At 38.6% G+C, this 19,043-nt stretch overlaps 1 protein-coding gene across 4 annotated transcripts in view; it reads left to right on the forward strand.

The window, feature by feature from the left end:
• Positions 1-1,034: 1,034 nt before the first annotated feature.
• USP6NL (USP6 N-terminal like) overlaps positions 1,035-19,043 on the forward strand; it is a 110,067-nt gene continuing 92,058 nt past the window's right edge. Inside the window, exons 1-2 of one of the 4 annotated variants that reach the window (XM_056513121.1) lie at positions 1,035-1,222; positions 6,177-6,266. In XM_056513121.1, the coding sequence (XP_056369096.1) occupies positions 6,263-6,266 (4 nt within the window). In that variant the 5' untranslated portion in view covers positions 1,035-1,222; positions 6,177-6,262. Of the gene's footprint in view, positions 1,223-2,399; positions 2,548-3,561; positions 5,011-6,176; positions 6,267-19,043 lie in introns of those variants that run through there. The other 3 variants (XM_056513113.1, XM_056513131.1, XM_056513140.1) reach the window with 3 other exon arrangements.

The raw sequence follows: 19,043 nt of genomic DNA on the forward strand, positions 1-19,043 counted from the left end.
CCAGCACAGCTAATTCTCTCAGGCACCAGGTACCTTCCAAGTACAAGTGTTCCACTTGTCTTAGTGCACTGAAAAGTCTTCCATGCATAGGTACCTTTCCCTCACATTTGACAACAGTTGCCTCCAGATGCTGAGAGTTCCTGGTCTTTTCCTGATCCTCTGGCCAATACCCACATCCCAGGACAGGGATCCCAGTTGCTTGGCTTCATTACCATCCGTGCTGCACCGTTGGTTGTGATAAGTCTTGCCAAATATTCAATTATTAAAGTGGAAATAATCTTAAAAGAAATAATTAAAATCACTTCCAAAGGGAGGAATTGTTGGAAATGGTATCACATTCCTAATTAATTTTTTAAAGTAATTGTTTTAATTAATCAAAAGCAGTGTATTAGTCTCAAGCAGTGTAATTTTCCATTTTAGCCAGCATGTCGCTAAGTTTCTTTTGATAGACTTATTGTTAGATCACCAAAACTTTCAGTTTTGCTAAACTAACCCTGATAAGCTTCAGAGAACAAAGAAAAGCTGGAAACCAAGGATCCAAAATGTGCAGCTCTCCAAGGAGTAACCAGAAGAGACTAACAAAAACATTACAGCCTAAGCAGTGTAAACTCTGTTGGGGAAAAATTGATAAAAAGGCTGAAAAATGTGGACTAATTAGCATGAGAAGCAAGAAACCAATAGCTAATAGAACAGTAATTAATGAAAAGAAATATGCAATTTAGAAATGTGTGAGTGAGAAGTTTTGGAAATGGAGTGCGTGTGGCTGGAGTTATCTGCTATGCAATCCAGCTGGGAATAACGTAATGCCTATCTCCCCAATACTGTAAGAGTTTGGGAGTTTGATTTATCCCCATGTTTTTGGTGCCATACTGAGGAGCCCAGAACTGGACACTGGGGAATGGGTGTCTCTACTGAGTCCCTTGGTAGCTGCTGCAGCACAGACAGGGAGTTTCTGAGGGCACCAGGCCCGTTTTGCGCTTTCCCCCTTTCTCCCCACAGCAGCTCGCGGCCCCGGGCACGCGCCTCGTCCCCAGCCCAAGATGGCGGCCGCGGCGGGTCAGCCCTGTGGGAGGGACGGGGGCGGGGAGGGTTTCCATAGCGGCGGTGTCACATCGGGGCACTTCCTGGTCGGAGGCCGCCGGTCCCGGGGCAGCGAGCAGGGACGCGCCGCTGGGGAAGGCGGCGGAGGGAGGCCCCGGGAAGAGGAGGAAGCCGAGCAAAGGTAGGGAGAAGCCGGCATTTGCTCCGGCCATTGTGCGGCCGCGGGGTGGCCGGCTGGACCCGTCCATCGCGGGGGTGCGGGGGGGGCCGCGTGTGTGTGTAGAAGCGCCGCGCCGGACCCTCCATTGAAGCGGGCGGGTTCCTCCCGGCTGAGGGGAGGCGGGCGCTACCATCCTCCTCCGGGGGGAGCGCGCACCCCCCGCGGGGCTGGGGAGGTGGAAGTGGCGGGAGTCGGCTGCCGCAGGGTACTGGGGTACTCGGACTGTTCCATTGCCAGCGGAGGGGTGTGTCTGTTCCCTGCTCTTTCTGCTGGGAACCGGGCGGCGCGTGGGGGGCTGCGGGGGCTGCGGGACGCGGCGGAGCCGGGAGTGCTGGGGGAGCCCGGGGGAAGCCCTGTGGAAATGCCCCTGGTTCCATTGTAAGGTTGGAGTGAGGTTTGGCGGCGCGAGGAGCCGCAGTCAGAGCGGGGCTGGGGGTCTGCTTGTGGGTGTGTGCTTGAGGGAGTCACGGCTGTAGGTCGGATACCTGGGGCCTCCTTGAGGCCCCCTTTCCTGGCCATGTGGGAGGCGACAGTGCCGCCCAAGTCGGGAGTAAGGAGGATTTCGATGGCTGAAATCTTTAATGTGACTTTCTGGCACCGCTGCTCTCTCTGTACCTGCTCCCTCCTCTGCTTTCTGTAATGCTTCAGGTATGTGGTGGGAAGTGCCAGGCTGGCAGCGGTGGGCTGGAACAGAGGGCGTCCCCCAGGCTGTGCTCAGCCCCGGGTCTCCAAGGGCTCTCCCAGCCCTCAGCCTCCGCTGGGACTGCCAGCAAAGAGCCAGTTATTATCAGGTGTTTCAGGTTCGTTCTGTGGCGTGGATGGCTGCCTGTAGAAAACCACCCAAGCTGCTGAACTGCCTGCTGAGCGAGAGTCAAGTGGTGAATTAAAACCCAGTCTCCAAACTCCTCTACCAGTTGTTCACCCGCGTATGCTCGAGAATAACTTTGTGCAGTTTGCTGCTTGGAGGAGGCAGCTGCACTTAAAGCTGGCTGTGAGGGGAGCTGGTTTTCAGCTTTCCCTGAATTACAGTGGAATGAAAACAAATCCACATCTGCCCTGTTTACAACGAATATATCTTCTGGAGGATCCTTTCAGCTAGGATAATTATATTAAATAATTGTTTTCTATGGTTTTCTAGCTTGCTGCGTGCCCTGCAATCTAGAGCTGCTGTGTGACAGTCGAAACTCCAACTCTACCAGGCGTGTGTGTATTAAACGCAGCGGCCAATCAGCAGTGCCTGAAACTAAAGGCGATTTGCCTCAACGCTTTGTAGTGTAAATATTCCTGTATGAACAAAGGAGGGTGTGTCGTTTGGCTTGTTTCATTTGTACTTCCATGTGCTTCCTCATCTGTGGCCAGTCAGTGTTTCTGTGTAGGTTCTGAAACAGTAGCAATTTCACTTTGTTGTGAATTGTGCATTTGTGCTGTCTTGGGCATTTTACTGAGCTAGGGTGCTCAGGCTTGGTTCTATATTAGGCATTTTTGTTGTGTTCTTTTTAATAACCGTGCTCTGAAGTGACTTAGTTTTGCTTCTTTTTAGCTTTTGTTGTTTCTGATTATAACTTTTAAGTTAATTCAGCTGAGATGCAGTGTAAAATGAGTATTTAGTAGAACTGCCTTTTAACCAGCTGTGCCTCTGCCCTCTGATTATACAGCACAGAAACCATCAATTTCAGACTTAATGTTTTGCCATCCAGCTATCTGTGCAACTCTAAAACATAGTTCTTCTGAAGTCTGTCTGTTTTCTGTGACGTTTGGTTTAAAGAAGATGGTAAATGACACTAAAACACTGATTTGTACAAGGCAAGCTCTCTTTAGACTGTGTGTGCAAGCAGTGCAGTTGCATGCTCCTCCTGTGATTCCTGGTTCTTGGGAACTGGGGGTATAAATTCTTAATGTTAACTCCTTAGTATCTAAATTAAACAGATACTACAGTACACACAGGTTAGTCCTGAATCTTTACTTGCCAACTTAAAGGAAAATCTCTTCTCTGGGTAGAGTCATACTGCATGGAAGTACAATATGCTGTAATTTGCTTGCAATCTGGCTCCTGCTAATTATCCTGAAACACAGTATTGGGTAGAAAAGAGACCTGGTACCAGCTATGGAAACAGGTAATTGAATGTATTATGAGTCTGTGTGAATTTGAAGTTGCAGAGAGCTTCACTCACTGCAGGTATTCCTTTCAAATCTCAGCTGAAGTGCCAGTAGTTTCACAGCTACTGAAGGTGATACTCCCAAGAGTGAGTAGATGTGTGTCACTAGAGGAAGCATGAGGTGGAATACAAAGGTTAGCTCTTCAGGAAAAGACAAAGGTATTTGTGGGTGGGTGGTTTTTTTTAAATTTTATTTTTATTATAGCCTTGTTGATTGCAAGGAAAATCTGGGAAAGTGTCAGGCACTGTTTTGAATTAAAAGTTTTTCCAATATAGTGTCTTTCAGAAAGACACTGAACAAGTAATAGACCCCTTCTTTATGTTTTGTTGTAGTTGGTAGTGTTTCTGTATGGAAGAGAACCCTGCAAGCATCGAAATAAACTAGGTTGGCTGAGAAAGCAAAGTGAAAACAGTCTAGTTTCTAACACACATCACTAGGAAAAGATGCTGCTATTGCAATAGAAAACAGGGACTCTCTGCTTTTTGGTAGACTTTCAATACTGCTTCCTATTGCTGTACTCAAAATTACAGATGAAATGACAAAAACTTTCCTTTTTTAAAAAAAGTTACTTACAAGGGAAGTGATATAAAACACACACATAGTGTTATTACAGAGAACAACTGACTTTACCAGAAGTCTGCATTGTCTGCTAAACAGATGATAGCAATAGCTAAAGAAAATATTTAGACACTGAAGGCAATAGAGGAGTAGCACTTTACAGCTGGGAGTTGGAGGTCAGGCTGCTCTGGTGCACTGGAGCATTCACTTTTCACACATTTCGGTAGAACAGAGCTTCTGTATCGTCCCCATCTCGTTTCCTCAGTGATACGTGACAAGGTTTTTATAAGCAATGAGGGTGCATAATTAAGCTATTATTAGCCTTAAGTGGTTTTCAGAGCTGCTGTTTTGTTTTTTCCTAATGAACAGCCTTTTCCTGTACATACACACAATAAAATGTCATGTAACACGATGTCTCAGAGGCACAGTATTGTTAGTTCATATTTACAAAACTAAGGTGAGATAATGCCTTTGGAAAACCAAGTTGAACGGGACACACTGGTCTTCCACTTCATAATGTGTGAGATTCAAGAAGAATTTGGTCCCAAAGGTAGTGTGAAACTGGTCAGAAGTGCCTCAATCTGGTTTGAGGGCTGTCTGATCCATTTGATGTTTTTAACGTAATAGGTGTTATTAGCCCAGTAAATAATTAAATGTTGGGGAAGTTATATTTGCTAATTTTGACACCAGTAATCAAGAGGAAGCTGACAAGGCTGCAGTTCTAATGATATGTTTTAACACACACTTCATTTTTGATTGGGCTGTGTATGCTTAAATATTTAATTTTGCAGACATTAATGGAAAATTGACAGGGCCTGCAGTTTAAACTGTTCTTCACTGATTGTAGCATCTCATGGCTTTGTGTTCATCTCTGCTTATTTAGAATGTTTGTGTGTAAATTTTTTCAATTGCTTTATTTCCCTGCTGAGTCTCTTCCCTGTGTTACTTTTTCAGTGCAAAAAGTTTGGTTGTAATTTTCAGTCTGGAGCTTTACCAAAGGCTTCCTTTTGGCAGCTGGATTTCTTTTTTTCATGGTGTGTGGCTTTTTTTTTTTTTTTTAAATTGTTTTAACAGTTGATAAAGGAACCTTCTTGTGATGTCCTGTGTAGTTCCTGTAATAGTTTGCAGTGTGCTGTAATTTGTAAATGTTACGCAAACTCGTATTTTAGGAAAGTTACATTTCTTCTTATGTCTTTTGGCATTTTACTTTCACTTTTTTTTGAGCATGAAGAGATCAGGAGAGTTGAGACTTGAAATCTGAGTCAGCACAAGACATCTGTCTGGATTAGCACAGGTGGTGAGGTTCAGCAGGTTCTAATTGGTTTTGAAAAGAGGAAATACATCACATAATATTCCTTAATTTACAGATAGTCTCTATTTGTGCAGGTATTAGAAGAAACCTGTATAGCTTAGTAGATATGTTGAATTTCTTCTTTTCATCTCAGCTGTGAGATGAAGTTTTCTTTTATTCAGTTGTTCTATCAGACTTGTATAAACTTGCTTTTAGCAGCAGGAGGGAGATTATGTAATAAATTTTTCAAAATGTACTTGCTGTGCTGTCATTGTTGGAGATTAAGACCTCTATATTTGGCTTCAGGGAGCACCAGGCTTATTGTTAGTGAATCCATATCTGCCCTACTTGGGTATCTTTTCTAAAAATCAGTAAGGAATTGATGGAACTGTAGGTTTATAGTTGCTAGAAATGGTAACTTTTCCAGGTTTTGTTTCTGAGAAGGAAATATTGGATGTCAGTGCCAACCTGTGCATGTTTAGTAATCTTAATTGCATTTCTTGTGTTTCAAAAAGTGGGTTTTTTGCATTGTTTTGCCAGCTGAGGTTGCTGAAGGACAGTACTGCTTTGGAATTTTCAGTTACTATATCCATATTGTAGTCGTGTACTTTTAACTTTTTAACTGCTCACAAGAGATAACAAACATTATATTTTATAGCACATTTTTTTTTACAACACGTGCCAGTTTATAATTTGATTGTTTGAAGACGTTGCACATTTTGAGTCAATAAACTGCTAAATATAAGCATAAAGCAGTAAAGCTCCCCAGTCATTTTTGTTCCTTTTTTTTTTTTAACAGAGAGCTTGAAAAGAGAGTAGGAAAGACAGTTTATATGTAAACATAAACTCTAGTGATTTGAAGTTGAAAAATTTATTTGTATTTTTTTTTTTTTCTCCTCCCACCTTCAGGACATGTATACCTCTGAGAAACCTTCTCCATCAAGATACCTTGCTTCAAGACCTCTCTTGGATTATATACAAAGAAGTTTCCAGTCATGAGTAAGTAGATTTCTTTCTTTCAGAAAAAAAGAAACCCTTAGTTTGTAGTTTAGAAGAACTGTACTTCTGTAGTAGGTTTTGGGAGGTGGTTATTCCTCAAAAATATTCATACTGAGTGTTGTGTCTTCAGTTCTGTAAAAATAACCAAATAAAGCTGAGATTTGGCAGATGCCAATTTTAATCTGCAAATTCTTGATCAATGTGTGCTCTGTAAGGCTTCTCTGTAGTCTGGTCTCATTTTCAACAAGTTGAGTTCTGTAATGAGATGATGTTTGTTTTATTCAGTATAAATAAAACATGTAATTCTGAGGGAAAAATGCCTTAGGTTTGCTAAGAATTCCAAAATTTGTGACTGCCTAGTGCATTAAAATAACTGGTAAAAATCCAGCATAAAATGGACTTCATTTTATAGGAAAAATAAATACATTACTCAAAATCCAGTATAGAGGGTTGATCCCAAAGGAATCCTGGCATGTATTGGAATGATCTGAGCCATAGAAAACTTAATATCTGTTATGGTGGAAAAAACCAGATGATAGACACTGGAAGTTTCGGTTTAGGTCATAGCTGATGGGTAAGATAACCTCTTTTTAATGAACTCTTTTGAGTATTTAAAGGTCTCATAAGTTTTGCAGGTGTGAGAGTTCTTCATGCAGCTTTTGTCAGCAATGTTGCTTGGCCTTGCCTCATGTAGAAATAAGGATAAAACTTCGTTTGCATACGAACTGTATTTATAATGTAGCTCAGCTTCATCACAACTGTACTGAATGTGCTGAAGGAAAAGCATCTTGTTCATAGGATAATTATATCCTTTGTTAGTAAAATAAGACCATTTGAGTTTCTGGGAGGAAGTGAGTAAAGAAAATTGTTGGTTAAATTTCTTGTCAAACTAAATGAAAAATGATTGCTCTTGACATCTGGAAATAAAAAAGAATGATGAAGAAAATGCTTGCTAAATGCAGCAGAGGAAAAATTATACTGAAAAAAGGCCCAAAAGGATTGCTGAGCTGTAGGGTTCATGCTGGTGTAGATAGAACTATTTTAGTTTTAATACAGACTTATTTCTATTTTCTTTCATATTGCTGTTCACACTTGTTTACTTTCTGATGTTTAAAGTATTTGCTGTATTGCGTAGAGGACAATTTTCCATGCAGTTATTCAAGTACCGGGATATCCTGGTTTGTCAAACACTGTGTGTGAATCTTCATTTGTTTTATAGAACTTTTCATGTGCAGTCCTTGCCTTTTGTACAGTATTGCACATAACAAATAACTGACTCATAGCTGCTGTGTCAAGTGTGACTTCCAGGGTGCTGCTGTGGTGATGTTGGTTTGGGTATAGCACATACAGACAGTGCTAGAGCAAAACAACGTTGGTTTTGGTCAGATTTTGAGCTGATTCCAGACTGGAAGGTTCAGCTGTTCATTAGGAAGAATGAAGACCCTTATTCAAATGCAAGGCAACATTTTGGCAGTACTTTCTGTGGTGGTCAGTAACAATATTCTTCAATGCCAGATGCTGCATTCTTGTGGTGGAAGGGATGCTTAAGCCTGTGCTGTCATGGGCTTCAAGAGCACAACACAAAATGCCACTCTTTAAAAATATGGTTTAAAGAAGATTAGATGTCTTATATTTGGCTGATGTTGAATTTCTTAGTTTATGGTTTACTTAAGAGAAACTTGAACTATAAGCACAGTCCTTTGTTGTATGCTCCTCTTTCCTAAATATGTCAGTCAATAAGGTATCATATCTTATGAAGCTGCATTTATTTGCATATTTCTGTATATGTGTGCTTATTCACAAAATCTGTGGGCACCTAGAATAACTAAAAAAGAAAAATGGTGGGAGTCTAGTATTCTTAAATTGTGCATCACCTACTGTCATTCAAACAAAAAATCTATCTAAAATGAGGTAATCTCAGCCTTAAAAGGCCACTAGAAACTCCACAATGCTGTTATGTGCAGGCTACATGATTTAATCCTACTTGTTGTTTGCTTGTGATGTACTTGATTCAATATACATTTTAATTCCTCTTTGTGATGGGCTATGTTAGATGCTAAGTCCTAAAATGATAAAATCCTTTTTCTTGTCCTAAATATCTTCACAGGCAGATAATACCTATTTGGATTTTTTGCCAACTTTATTCACTAGCTTAAGTAATTTTTACAATATAATAATTGTTGTTTACCATATAAAATTTGTTACATAAAGCTTATTATTTTATTTAAATACTTTGTAGAAGTAAACTTGTTAATATCCTGATACCTATGAAGTACACACATGCTTATTTTTAAGCCAATGATCAGTTAATATTTTTGAAAGTAAATGAGAGCACTACTTTTTATGTTTAACTTTTTCATAGTTACCAGGTGTTTAAGCCCATGTGATCTTCCCCTTTGTTAGGGAAGAGCATTGACAGAATTGCAAAGTTCACCACTCATGGTTGTAGTTTGCTTTTGGACAATACAAAGTCTGTTAAAACTGAGGCAGTTGGTGTTAAGGCTTTTATTTTTGTGGAATAGCTTTGTAAATGTCTGTTTTCATAAATAAGGGTAAGACAGATTTGTGTTTTGAATCGTGCTTTTTCATGCCTCGTAGGACACTGAAGTGAGTGAAATTATTTGAGCTGCTGCAGTGAAACTTAAGATTAGTGCACACTATTGCAAAAGCTGCTGACATCTTCATTTTTCCTCCTTAAATGTATAAAATGCAGTGCCAACTTATAATACAGAATATTTATTTCCTGACTTTGTCTTTCTGCTTTTGGTTTTATTTCTAACACACTGAAAACTTAAAGCAGCATGCAGTTGGGAAGGTCACCTGCTTCTTTGTGCTCCACTCCCATCACTTCAGGTTTTCCTTTTGTTCAGCTGAGGGTAGGAACACATTTTGTGTGAGAGAACACATTTTGAGAGATGCTGTGCAATGTAATCTTACATTCTACAAATGGTTGGTATGGCCTGGTAATGATGGGAGCAGCTTTTGCCTCCCCAGTTCAAATCAAGCCCACAATGGTTTGATTAAAGGCTGCTTCTGTTTGATGGTTGGTTACATACCTTGACCTCTCATTACAGCTCTGGCTTTCTAGTCTGTGTTCACAGAGGAACCTTGTGGTTTTGGGATTTCTAAAAACATATTTTTTTTTATTTTTTTTTGTCATTTCTTCTGTGTTCTTGTAGTATATGTAAAGAAATAGTTTTGGCTGTCAATTTCCTTGTTCGTGAGCAATGAACTTGGGAATTAAAACAAATGTTAAGGTCAGCCATAACAGATCAAGGTGCAGTGCTGTGGTGGGTCCCTCCAGGCCAGGCTGGATGGGGCTTGGTGTAGCCTGGTCTAGTGGTAGATGTCCCTGTCCATGGCTGGGGGATTGGAACTGGATGATCTTAAGGTCCCTTCCAACCCAAACCATTCTACACATCTGTGCTTGCATCTGAGGAAAGTGTTCTGAGCATCTGTAGAGCTCCCTGTCCTAAGGAAAGTTTGTGAGTTAAGGCTGGCTCATTTTTCCCCCTCACCCCCAATCTCCCCTCCTGGTGAACTGAGGACCACGTCAAAATGTTCATACAATAAATACTGGGAGACAGACTTGTTTGTTTTACCTGAAGTGTAGGTGGCTGTGCATTTTGTGCGTTGTGGGTAAAGTGTTGCAAATAATTTTAAAGCTGAATGATTTGGTGGAAGAGGCTTTGTAGCTATCACTTCTTCAGAGTAAGCTGAGATTGAATGAAAGAAAGGAAAAAGTCTAGGTTGTGACTCAGTGAGACAACTGCATGGGAAGGAAAGCTTACAAGTAAACTAAAATACTTTTACATTATATAATAATGAATAGTTAAAGGATGTTAGATTATTATGCTAGGTTTTTGTTTTATTTTTGAACCATGAACTCTGAAAGCCTAGTCATGAAATGCAAGTTTGAAATTACAGTTAGTGAAGTGTTTTCACAATTGTTGGGATTTCACAACACAGTTATCTTTTAATCTTTATAAATACTGTCACTTGAGAAATAGAGAAGAAGCTATTATGTCTCCTGGGTTATCTTTCCTGAAACTTGAAATAGTAATTCTCTATGAAAAACTGAAGCTTGGAATAATAAAGGGGACAAATAATAAGTGGACAAAGAGCCATAATGCAGATTTGCAAAAGGTGGCTTTGAAGACTTGTGATAAGTTTGTAAAAATATTTAAGAGTTGAATAATAGTACTCCCCTGCAACTCAGCTATGTGAAAAAAATAAAGGAAATCCATAAGACTCTTAAATAGTAAACTACTGTATATTAGTGACCCCCTGAAAATTGCTTCATTGATATCAGTGTTTATTTATTTATTTATATTTACTGTAACTGTAGTTACACATGAGAATTTGGATCAGTGGTAGTACACTTTTAACTTTTTTATAGTGAAAAAGATGTTGTTGTTTGGCTCTGTAGTAGGAGAACTTGTCACTCGGTCTTACTTCACTGTTACTCTTCTGTGTTTTCTTAACTTTTCAGATCTGTTTTCTTGGGGTACTGCTACTTGCTGCTCTATCTCCTCTTTATATTGCAGCTTGTACCTGGTGAGTCTGGGCTGGAGATAATTTTCTGACTCAAAATACAGATTCAGGGATGAGAATTAATGAGTTACAGAAACCTGTATGGTCTCAACAAGGAAGTTTTGATGAAGTTTCATTAGAAAGGTCTGGGCTGCAGTATCCAAGGCTGAACTCAGGGTCTTAAAATTTCATGACCTCTTTAAAATGTTGCCCATGCCAGTAGTGAGTCGATGTCCTTTGCCTGCCTGAATTCCTGCATTCTTCCTTGTTCCAGGAGCACTGATGAGGCTGACGGGAGTTGGGTGGGCTCCCTAAGCTCTTGCCTAGGTAGCTGCATCCATGGCTACGCTGCTGCCCTGCAGGGAGAGCAGTGCAGGGATGGGGATCAGTGAGCCGTGCGTGAGATTCTGGTAAATGCTGTTTTTCCCTTGCTAGAAGTGTGCATGGAACTGTAGCTTAAGTTGTTCAGGAATGTGGTAATCTTGGGCTTCCTCTATGCTAAGCAAGGAGAGGCATCTCCTGAGGGCTAATCAGATCTTGGATGACCCAGTTTCTCACCAATACTGTAATTAAACTGCTCCTCTGAATACACAGAGTGCATGAGTAGCAATAGAATATAAACCCAATACTTTGCACAAAACTGATGTATCACATGGGGGAAATGCAGGCACTTTAGTAGAAACTTATTCTTGTTTTAATATTTGCATTTTATTATGCTGGATTTTTATTTATTCAATTGATGTAATGATGCAGCTTCTCAGACCTTGTGGATTTTTTCTGCTCATAGTACAATTATTTAAATAAATCAGAACACAAATTAAAGCTTTTTGAAGTTTGTCTGTATTTAAACAGATTTAAAAGTAATTTTCAATTTTTTTTTTTCAAAATACATCCTTTATTTTTTAGAATATTTACAGCTGGTAAGTTGTTGCTTCCCTTGCACTTAAATTTTATTTTTTGGTCAAAGAGGCAGATAAACAGTTTTTAAATTTTATTCTGTCACATATTTACTTGAACAAAGTAAGTCTTCAATCTCCATAATCTGAAATGAAGTTGCATCTTTGCAGTTGCAGTTACCAGAAATGTATTCATCACATCCAGAAGCTGTGTTTGCAGGTGGTAGGTTCGAGTTCAGTAATGTCACTTTTTATAGGGCTTTGCTAACAAAGAGATATTGTATAATACTAAATAAATTAGTGCAACATGACACCTACTTTTAAAGAGATGTAATTTCTGTTTGTAAACCAAAATGTTGGCACTAGCAGGAAACTGTTGGTAGTTTTGAGCTGACAGGGAACTGTGGCAGGAAAATGACCATCATTAAAATTGTTGGAGTTCCAGCGTTTCTGTATACACATGTTGTTCCCCAAATGTGTCCTTTTTAGGCATTTGCACTTCATATTTATTCTGCTATGTTTGTACTGGAAAAAAGGTTGGATTGTTTACAAATTATTTACTTTATGGTACTCCAGCTGTGTGTGTCTCTAAAACAAGAAGGATGATAGAAATATGGTTATGATAGTAATTTCTGTATATTTAAACATGCATTGCATGCTTTGTCATATATATTTTATGTAATTGTTTTCTCTTTACAATGTAAAACTATATTTTTACATAAAATATATTAAAAATATTTTATTTATGTGTTTATAAATAAAGGAGAGTCATCTTTAACATTTGTCTGCCTCAGTGTTTTGATTGATGACCAGTAAGGAGTGCCGAATTATTATGGCTAATTGGCATACACAGCAGCACATGCCTTTGGCACGATAATATTCTCCCATTACATAGTTTTTTATTTAAATCTTAGTCTTTGGGCTTCTCTCTGTGCTCCTTTATATAGAACATTGCACAATGATGCCTTTATCGTAGGCCTTTGGTGCTCCTGTGGCAGAAGGAGTGAGTAGCACAAGAACACTGTAACCTTGTTCTCTGGAGTGAGTATCAAGTATCTTCACTATGTAAGCAATTCATATTTCTAGGATCCTATTCATCCTGTGATAAGTTGAGGGTGGTGTTCAAGTACATTCCAAAGGGGAAGGATGCAGAAATTCCCAACTAAAGTACAGATGAAAAGCAACAGTTATAAATGTAGATGTTTGGGTGGGCACCCCCTTCTCTGCACTGAGTAGTCGCAGAACAATGTTCAGTTACTGCAGGAGAATTTTAAGCTCCCTAATGGTGGTGTTACTTCCTTTTGAACCAAAGAATTCACAAAACAGCTGAATGGGATGAGAGGTTAGAAATGGACTGAAGAACTTTCCCAACAGCAGTGTTAAATGAGGTGTTCACAGAACCCTCCTTGCCTGTCGATGGACTTTCCATAAAAATGATTGAATAATATGAAGCACTGTGTAGGAAAAGTGAAGTACAGCTGCTCAGTGGTGTAACTTTATCACAGGTACAAAAATAATTGAGCTGCAGTCTTACTTTATATTGTTATTCATGTTCATATTCAAGAAACAATGCACCTGGTTTAAAAAATGTGTGGTTATTTAAAGCTAAATTGACTGTGTTTCAAGAAAAACTATTTTGACATACTTTACCCAACTACTGATAGGAAACAACTTCTTTGATTTGTAACACAGTTGGAAAATATTTGGGGTTGTTGCCAGAAGTGGGGTTATGTAAGTAATCTTAGTGAGATTATTGGCTCCATATTTGTTTAAATTTAAGATCTTTTCTTTACTTAAGCTATCCAGCCTGTTATCCTTTCACTGTTTATGTGGATGGTTGCAGATGTCTTTGGTAACAAAGTAGCTGCACTTGGGTGATATCCTATCAATCAACTAATTGTAAGGCTTTGCAAAAGACCCTCTCCCCTATAATTAAGATACTTTGATTTCTAAAATTATGTGGGAGACTGGCAAGATAGCACTGGAATTTTTTACAATGCTATTGGTAAACCTGGACCTATCCTGTTCAAAATTTCTGAAGCAAACACGAAGTTGTACAGAACTCCCGAGTTCTTCTATCTGGGAAGCTGGTGTTATGTGTTGTTTTCTTTCTTCTCTTCTTTTTTTTCCTCAGTTTTATTTTATGTAACATAATGGTCTCCAGAATGGAAGGCATACCAACACGCTGTAGAACCTCAGTGCTTTTGGCCAGAGCAGTCATTAATCTAACAGATCACTAATGTAAAAGGGCACTTTGTTTTAATAAAGCACTTTGCCATAGGAGAGTAGTCTTGAATGCGGTTCTTTCTGTTTTAGCCTTGAAAAGCTCTTTGAAAACCTGCCTAATTCTGTGGTGGAGTGCTGAAAGCCTTACTCAGAACTCTTTTGAGCACAGCTCACACTTGCCAGAATTTTTAGGGACATCGGGAAGTAAGTCTCTCACCAGAATGTTCTGTTTCATTCAATATAAGGCTTTTTTCCTTCTCTTTTTTCCTTTGTGGTAGAATTTTATGCAGCATTATAAGAGGAATTTTATTTTGTGGTGCTACTGTGTCTGAGTTGTACAATCACTACAATGGCATAACCTTCCTTTCCTGCACTCCCTCAAATTCAGCTTTGGAGGGACTGAGTTCTTGGAGTGATGCTGTGCTGCAGCCATGCTTGTGGTCATGCTGCTCTACAGACCCTGTTTGCCTTGGGAGCTTCAGCACAGTTACAGCTCATATTGTTTTGTATCTGGCTGCAAGAACTAGACAAGCTTTTAGCTTCCTCTCTTCCCCAGTTGCATCGTATTACTGTAAGGATGTTTGAAGGATGTCATGGTTGGTCTTGGACAACAGGAGAGAAAAAATTTGTGTCAAAAAATTTTGTGTCAAAATTTTGTGTCAAAAATTTTTTGTTTGCTTTTTATTTCCTCATCACTTGCTTCCCTGTTCTCCACCCCCCTTTTCTATGTCAGAAGCAGTGACAAAAATATTTGTACGTTTTGCTCTAAGTATGTGGTAAGAAAGTTTTCTTTTTAGGGCAAAGGCTAATGAGTCACTTTTAGTGACATTTCAGTATTTATTTATTCCTTGTGCATTAAAACAAACTAAAAGAAATAATATTTATGTGAAACTCACTGTAAGGCTCTTGAGTGTTTTTTTCCCTCTCTTCTTAATGCAATCAGTCATTAAGTGGAACATCAGTTTAGGAGAATTAACACAATTTGTGTTTTTAACACTGTATATTCTTACAGGATGATGCAGCAAGGCCTGGTTACCTGGGTGTTATTCAGTGAAATTTAACAAGGATAAATCCACTGCAAGAGGGGATGGTGGCATTTCTGTTCCTTTAGCACTGGTGTAGTGCCAATGGGAGTAAAATACTAGGTTACAGTGTGTGAATGTAATTCTGGTTAAAGTGATGACCCGTCTTATCTGGACCATGTTGGCTGAAACTTGGCATGATTTTAAATTCTTCACAGCTGCAGAGAACATAGAGAACAGTAAATATGCTACAGTTTTCCATCTGTCAGAACTGGGATGGAATTAGTAGGTTCCTCTGTTCTTGTTCATTCAATAAATAGGTAAGACATTTTTCATTTGGATAAATTGATTATCTTAAGGTGAAGCTGACTAAAGAAGTCTCAGATGCCCAAATGTTTCCACCATTTTTTCCTTGATGAGGGAAAAGGAAAACTCTTCAACAGAGGAAGCATTTATATGTTTTTATGGGAAATAGGACTGGATATGAAGGAAGTGGGGCCTCCTCATTACAGCACACTAAATAAATCCAGATGGAAGACCAGAGGCAAAACAGAGATAACCATTAAGGTAGCCACAACCAGCAACTTAGACAGAAAACATCTCAAATATAGCTCTAGCATTAATCTTAAATAGTCACAGTTAACATGATTGTCACATTCAAGTGCTAAGCCTGGATTTTTAAAACATGTTAGTTAAGATCTGCTTTGAAAGACTGCATTTCTGAGTGAACATAGGAGAGCAGCAGGCAGAAGTCTGAAAGTGAGCAGGTGATGATGTCTCCCATTAGAACACAACTGCAGGAAGCAAACAGACCCAGGTACGCTTCCTTGTAAAGGAGGGTGGTTCCCTTCTGCTCTGTGTGACCTTTGGGTTAATTTCTATTGGCTACTTTTGAAATGTTGAATTTGATCTTCCTTTGAATGTGTCTCTTTGTAGTAGCTTTTTCATCACTAAGGTAGGTTGCATGTGTGGGATTAGATGCCACCTTAGTGTTAGATTACCCTATTACAGAGTATTCAAAAACTTGTTTTAACAGTTTTGATTTTTCTTGCAAAGACAGAAAGCCACACCATGTACTATGTGCTGCACAAACCATGGCTGCAAATACGTGGGCTTAATAAAAGTAGTGTGTATTTTGCAGTGGACTAATAAGGTTTGATGTTCTTCCTGGTGCCTCTCTACAGCTGCATTTTATTAAATGGATTAAATATCAGCATAGAAATGTACATGCAGTGAAGGATGTAATCACACTAACAAACAGCAGTGCATAGAATTTTCTGGTTTTTCTTTGCCTCGGGGAGGTACAAGATTATTAGTCTCATTCATATCCTCAAAAGGAAACCAAGTAAGGGTTTAAATTAAAAGCAAAGTTTTTATTTTGCTTCTTTCTTTGAATTGAACACACATTCACTTTTATCAGTCTATGCCTGATTAAACTAATGAATGTACTTTGACTTCAGTATTAGCACATGTAATATAGTTTTGGTTTTTGTTTAATATTGCAAAACTGAAAAAAGTCTTTAAGGACTAGTGTGTCTTCTTTCTGTGTGTTTTGGTTTGAGAGAACATTTAATGATATCCTTAGCTTAAGATAAATTTTTTGATTAGACCCAAATCCAGGCAGTGTAAAATTCCTGCATATTTTGTTTGAAATACTGTAAATGCAGAAAATACTGCATATTATTGGGGAATATATTTTAAATAATTTTTATTGTAATTTCAACTTCGTTAATGTCTGATTTCTTTTTGAGACTTCTAGTATGGAACTACTTTTTTCTCAGAAGAATCTTCATTTGCAGCTAAAGTTACATGAAAACTTGCCATCTAATATGAGGAAGACTGAGAAATCCCATAGTGTGTGCATTCAGTGAGATGAGATCTTGTAGTACCATCCTTTTTCTGTCTCCTGTTTAAAAAAGCCCCACCAAACTTTATTTTATCAATCATTTAAAATGGACTGCTAAGATACAACATTTTTTTTAGGAGGGATGAGGGGTGGTGGTGGAATTCCATTTGCTTTGTCATTGCTTTTTTGACCATTTCATGAGCCTTATAAAGTGACCATTTGGCCTTTGAAGGGCATGGTGTGAGGAGAAAGAAATTTAATTAATTTGAAGATTCATAATAAGAACTATTTCTAGATTCTATTCTTTTTCATTTTCATAATGCTTGTTAGCTTGCTTAACACAATCCTAATCACATAGACCCAAAAGACATGAGTACTTCTGTATCTAAGGAATTCTGCACTGCAGCCTGAGCTATTCCTTTTACCAGGGTTAAATAACTAGGAGCTTTTGGAACCCTTTGAACTATTGCTAAATGGTGCAGTTTATATGCACTTGTATGTCTAAATATACAGTTCTACAGAAAATATATGAGCAAAGAAGAAGCAGTACCCTTTTCTCATGGAGGTGGCAGGTATAAAACACAGTTATTGGGAATAAAAAATAAATTGTACATCTATACATGCTTTTTTCCTTTTTGTAAGTTTGTTGTTTTTTTTTTGTTGTTGTTTTGTTTTTTTTTTTGCAAGAGTGCATCAATTCCATGAGCACAAACTTCTGATGCTGATCTCCATTAGTGTCTGGTGTCTGTTATCAGGGTGATAAAAGTGATCTACACAGGCAGTTCTCTTGGCTTCATTGTGGCTCAATGGGAGACTCGCTCTCTGTCTTCTGGCAGTCTAGAGCCACTTGCAGAATGTGTTGTAGCAAGAGCTGAGGAGGTGAAAACTGATGCAAGAGGGGTGACAGTGAGAGCACTGAGCAGGGATGGGATTGTGCAATGTGTAGTTTTCCTTCCCTGTGTGCAGTAAGGTCTGTGGAATGTGGCCCTGTGTTTTTCTGTCTTCCCTTTTCCCCCAGTTATAGCATTTGTTTTTCTATTTTGGGTTTATAGGGTTTCCCTGGAACTGGTAGAATTACTTTCATTGACCATTTATTGAATTTTTCCATCATCTGAATGTAATGAACAGCTTTCTTGCATGTTTAAAGTGTAAAGAAAAAGAGACTTAAGAAAAATAACTTTCTCTTCAAATTATTACTTTTCTAGCTTGTAGTAAGTAGATCAAGCTACTTTCTCTTCCCAAGAAGATTCCTTCTAAATAAGGCTCCTAGATCTTCATCAGTTTTTTTAAAAACTGCAGCTGTAGTTTCATGCTTTAAATTTGGTAGCAAACCTGCTAGAAATGAAGAAATATTTCTAAGTGGATAGAAATTCCATTGGATTAAGCAGTAACTGACTCTGAAGGACCATTGAGAAGACTGTGAGGATGTTTATTTATTTTTATGGATGTTTTGCAAAATGCATAGCCAAAAGCAGTCATTTTTGAAAAATGAGCTCCTGAATAATAAATGGAGTTGTGTCACTGGTGCAAACATTTTTACAAGAAAGGCTATCAGAATTTCACATAGGAATTCTTGAGAGCATTAGGTTTTCTTCTTTTTGCCTCTTTCATGCTTCAAAGAATGATCTGTAGAAAATAAAGAAGATTAAGAATTTAAAGTTTCAGAGATTTATGGGGACAGTTAATTATTGATCTGGAACTCTCATCAATTATAATACATTATTGAGAACAGTAAAAAACTGTAGGCTTCAGTTCAGAGATTGGAAAATTAATTCAAAATATTATTGAGAAACAATAGATAACCTACTTCATAGCAGCTGTAGTAATAACTTGTATTATGATATATTGCCTGTCTTGGAGCTCAATGCCTAATTGTTTTGAGATAATTTGAAGACCAGTTGTGACAGGAAAAGTCAGAGAGGAGTATCATAAACCAAAATGTTCCTGGGGATAGTTAAGGTATTTGCCTTAGCTGCTGGATAGACTTTATCTGAATACATTGTTTTTGCAAGGAATAAGCAGTGTTTTTGTGAAGGGACTATGCAAGTGTTATAATTTACTCTTCCTTTTATTTGATATTTAAATAATCTTTTCCCTGATGCCTGACTTGAATTTCCTTAATCCTTTAATCTGTTCTTGAAAACTTTTATCCCACATATGAGATAGTGGTTCCTGATGGGAAAACCATCTTCATTTTCTGAGCCCCTTTGCTAGGATGGGAGGGATGATGAAGCAGTTGAAGCAGTTGCGCCAC

Source organism: Oenanthe melanoleuca, chromosome 1A, assembly GCF_029582105.1.
Source record: "Oenanthe melanoleuca isolate GR-GAL-2019-014 chromosome 1A, OMel1.0, whole genome shotgun sequence".
Lineage (NCBI taxonomy): Eukaryota > Metazoa > Chordata > Aves > Passeriformes > Muscicapidae > Oenanthe > Oenanthe melanoleuca.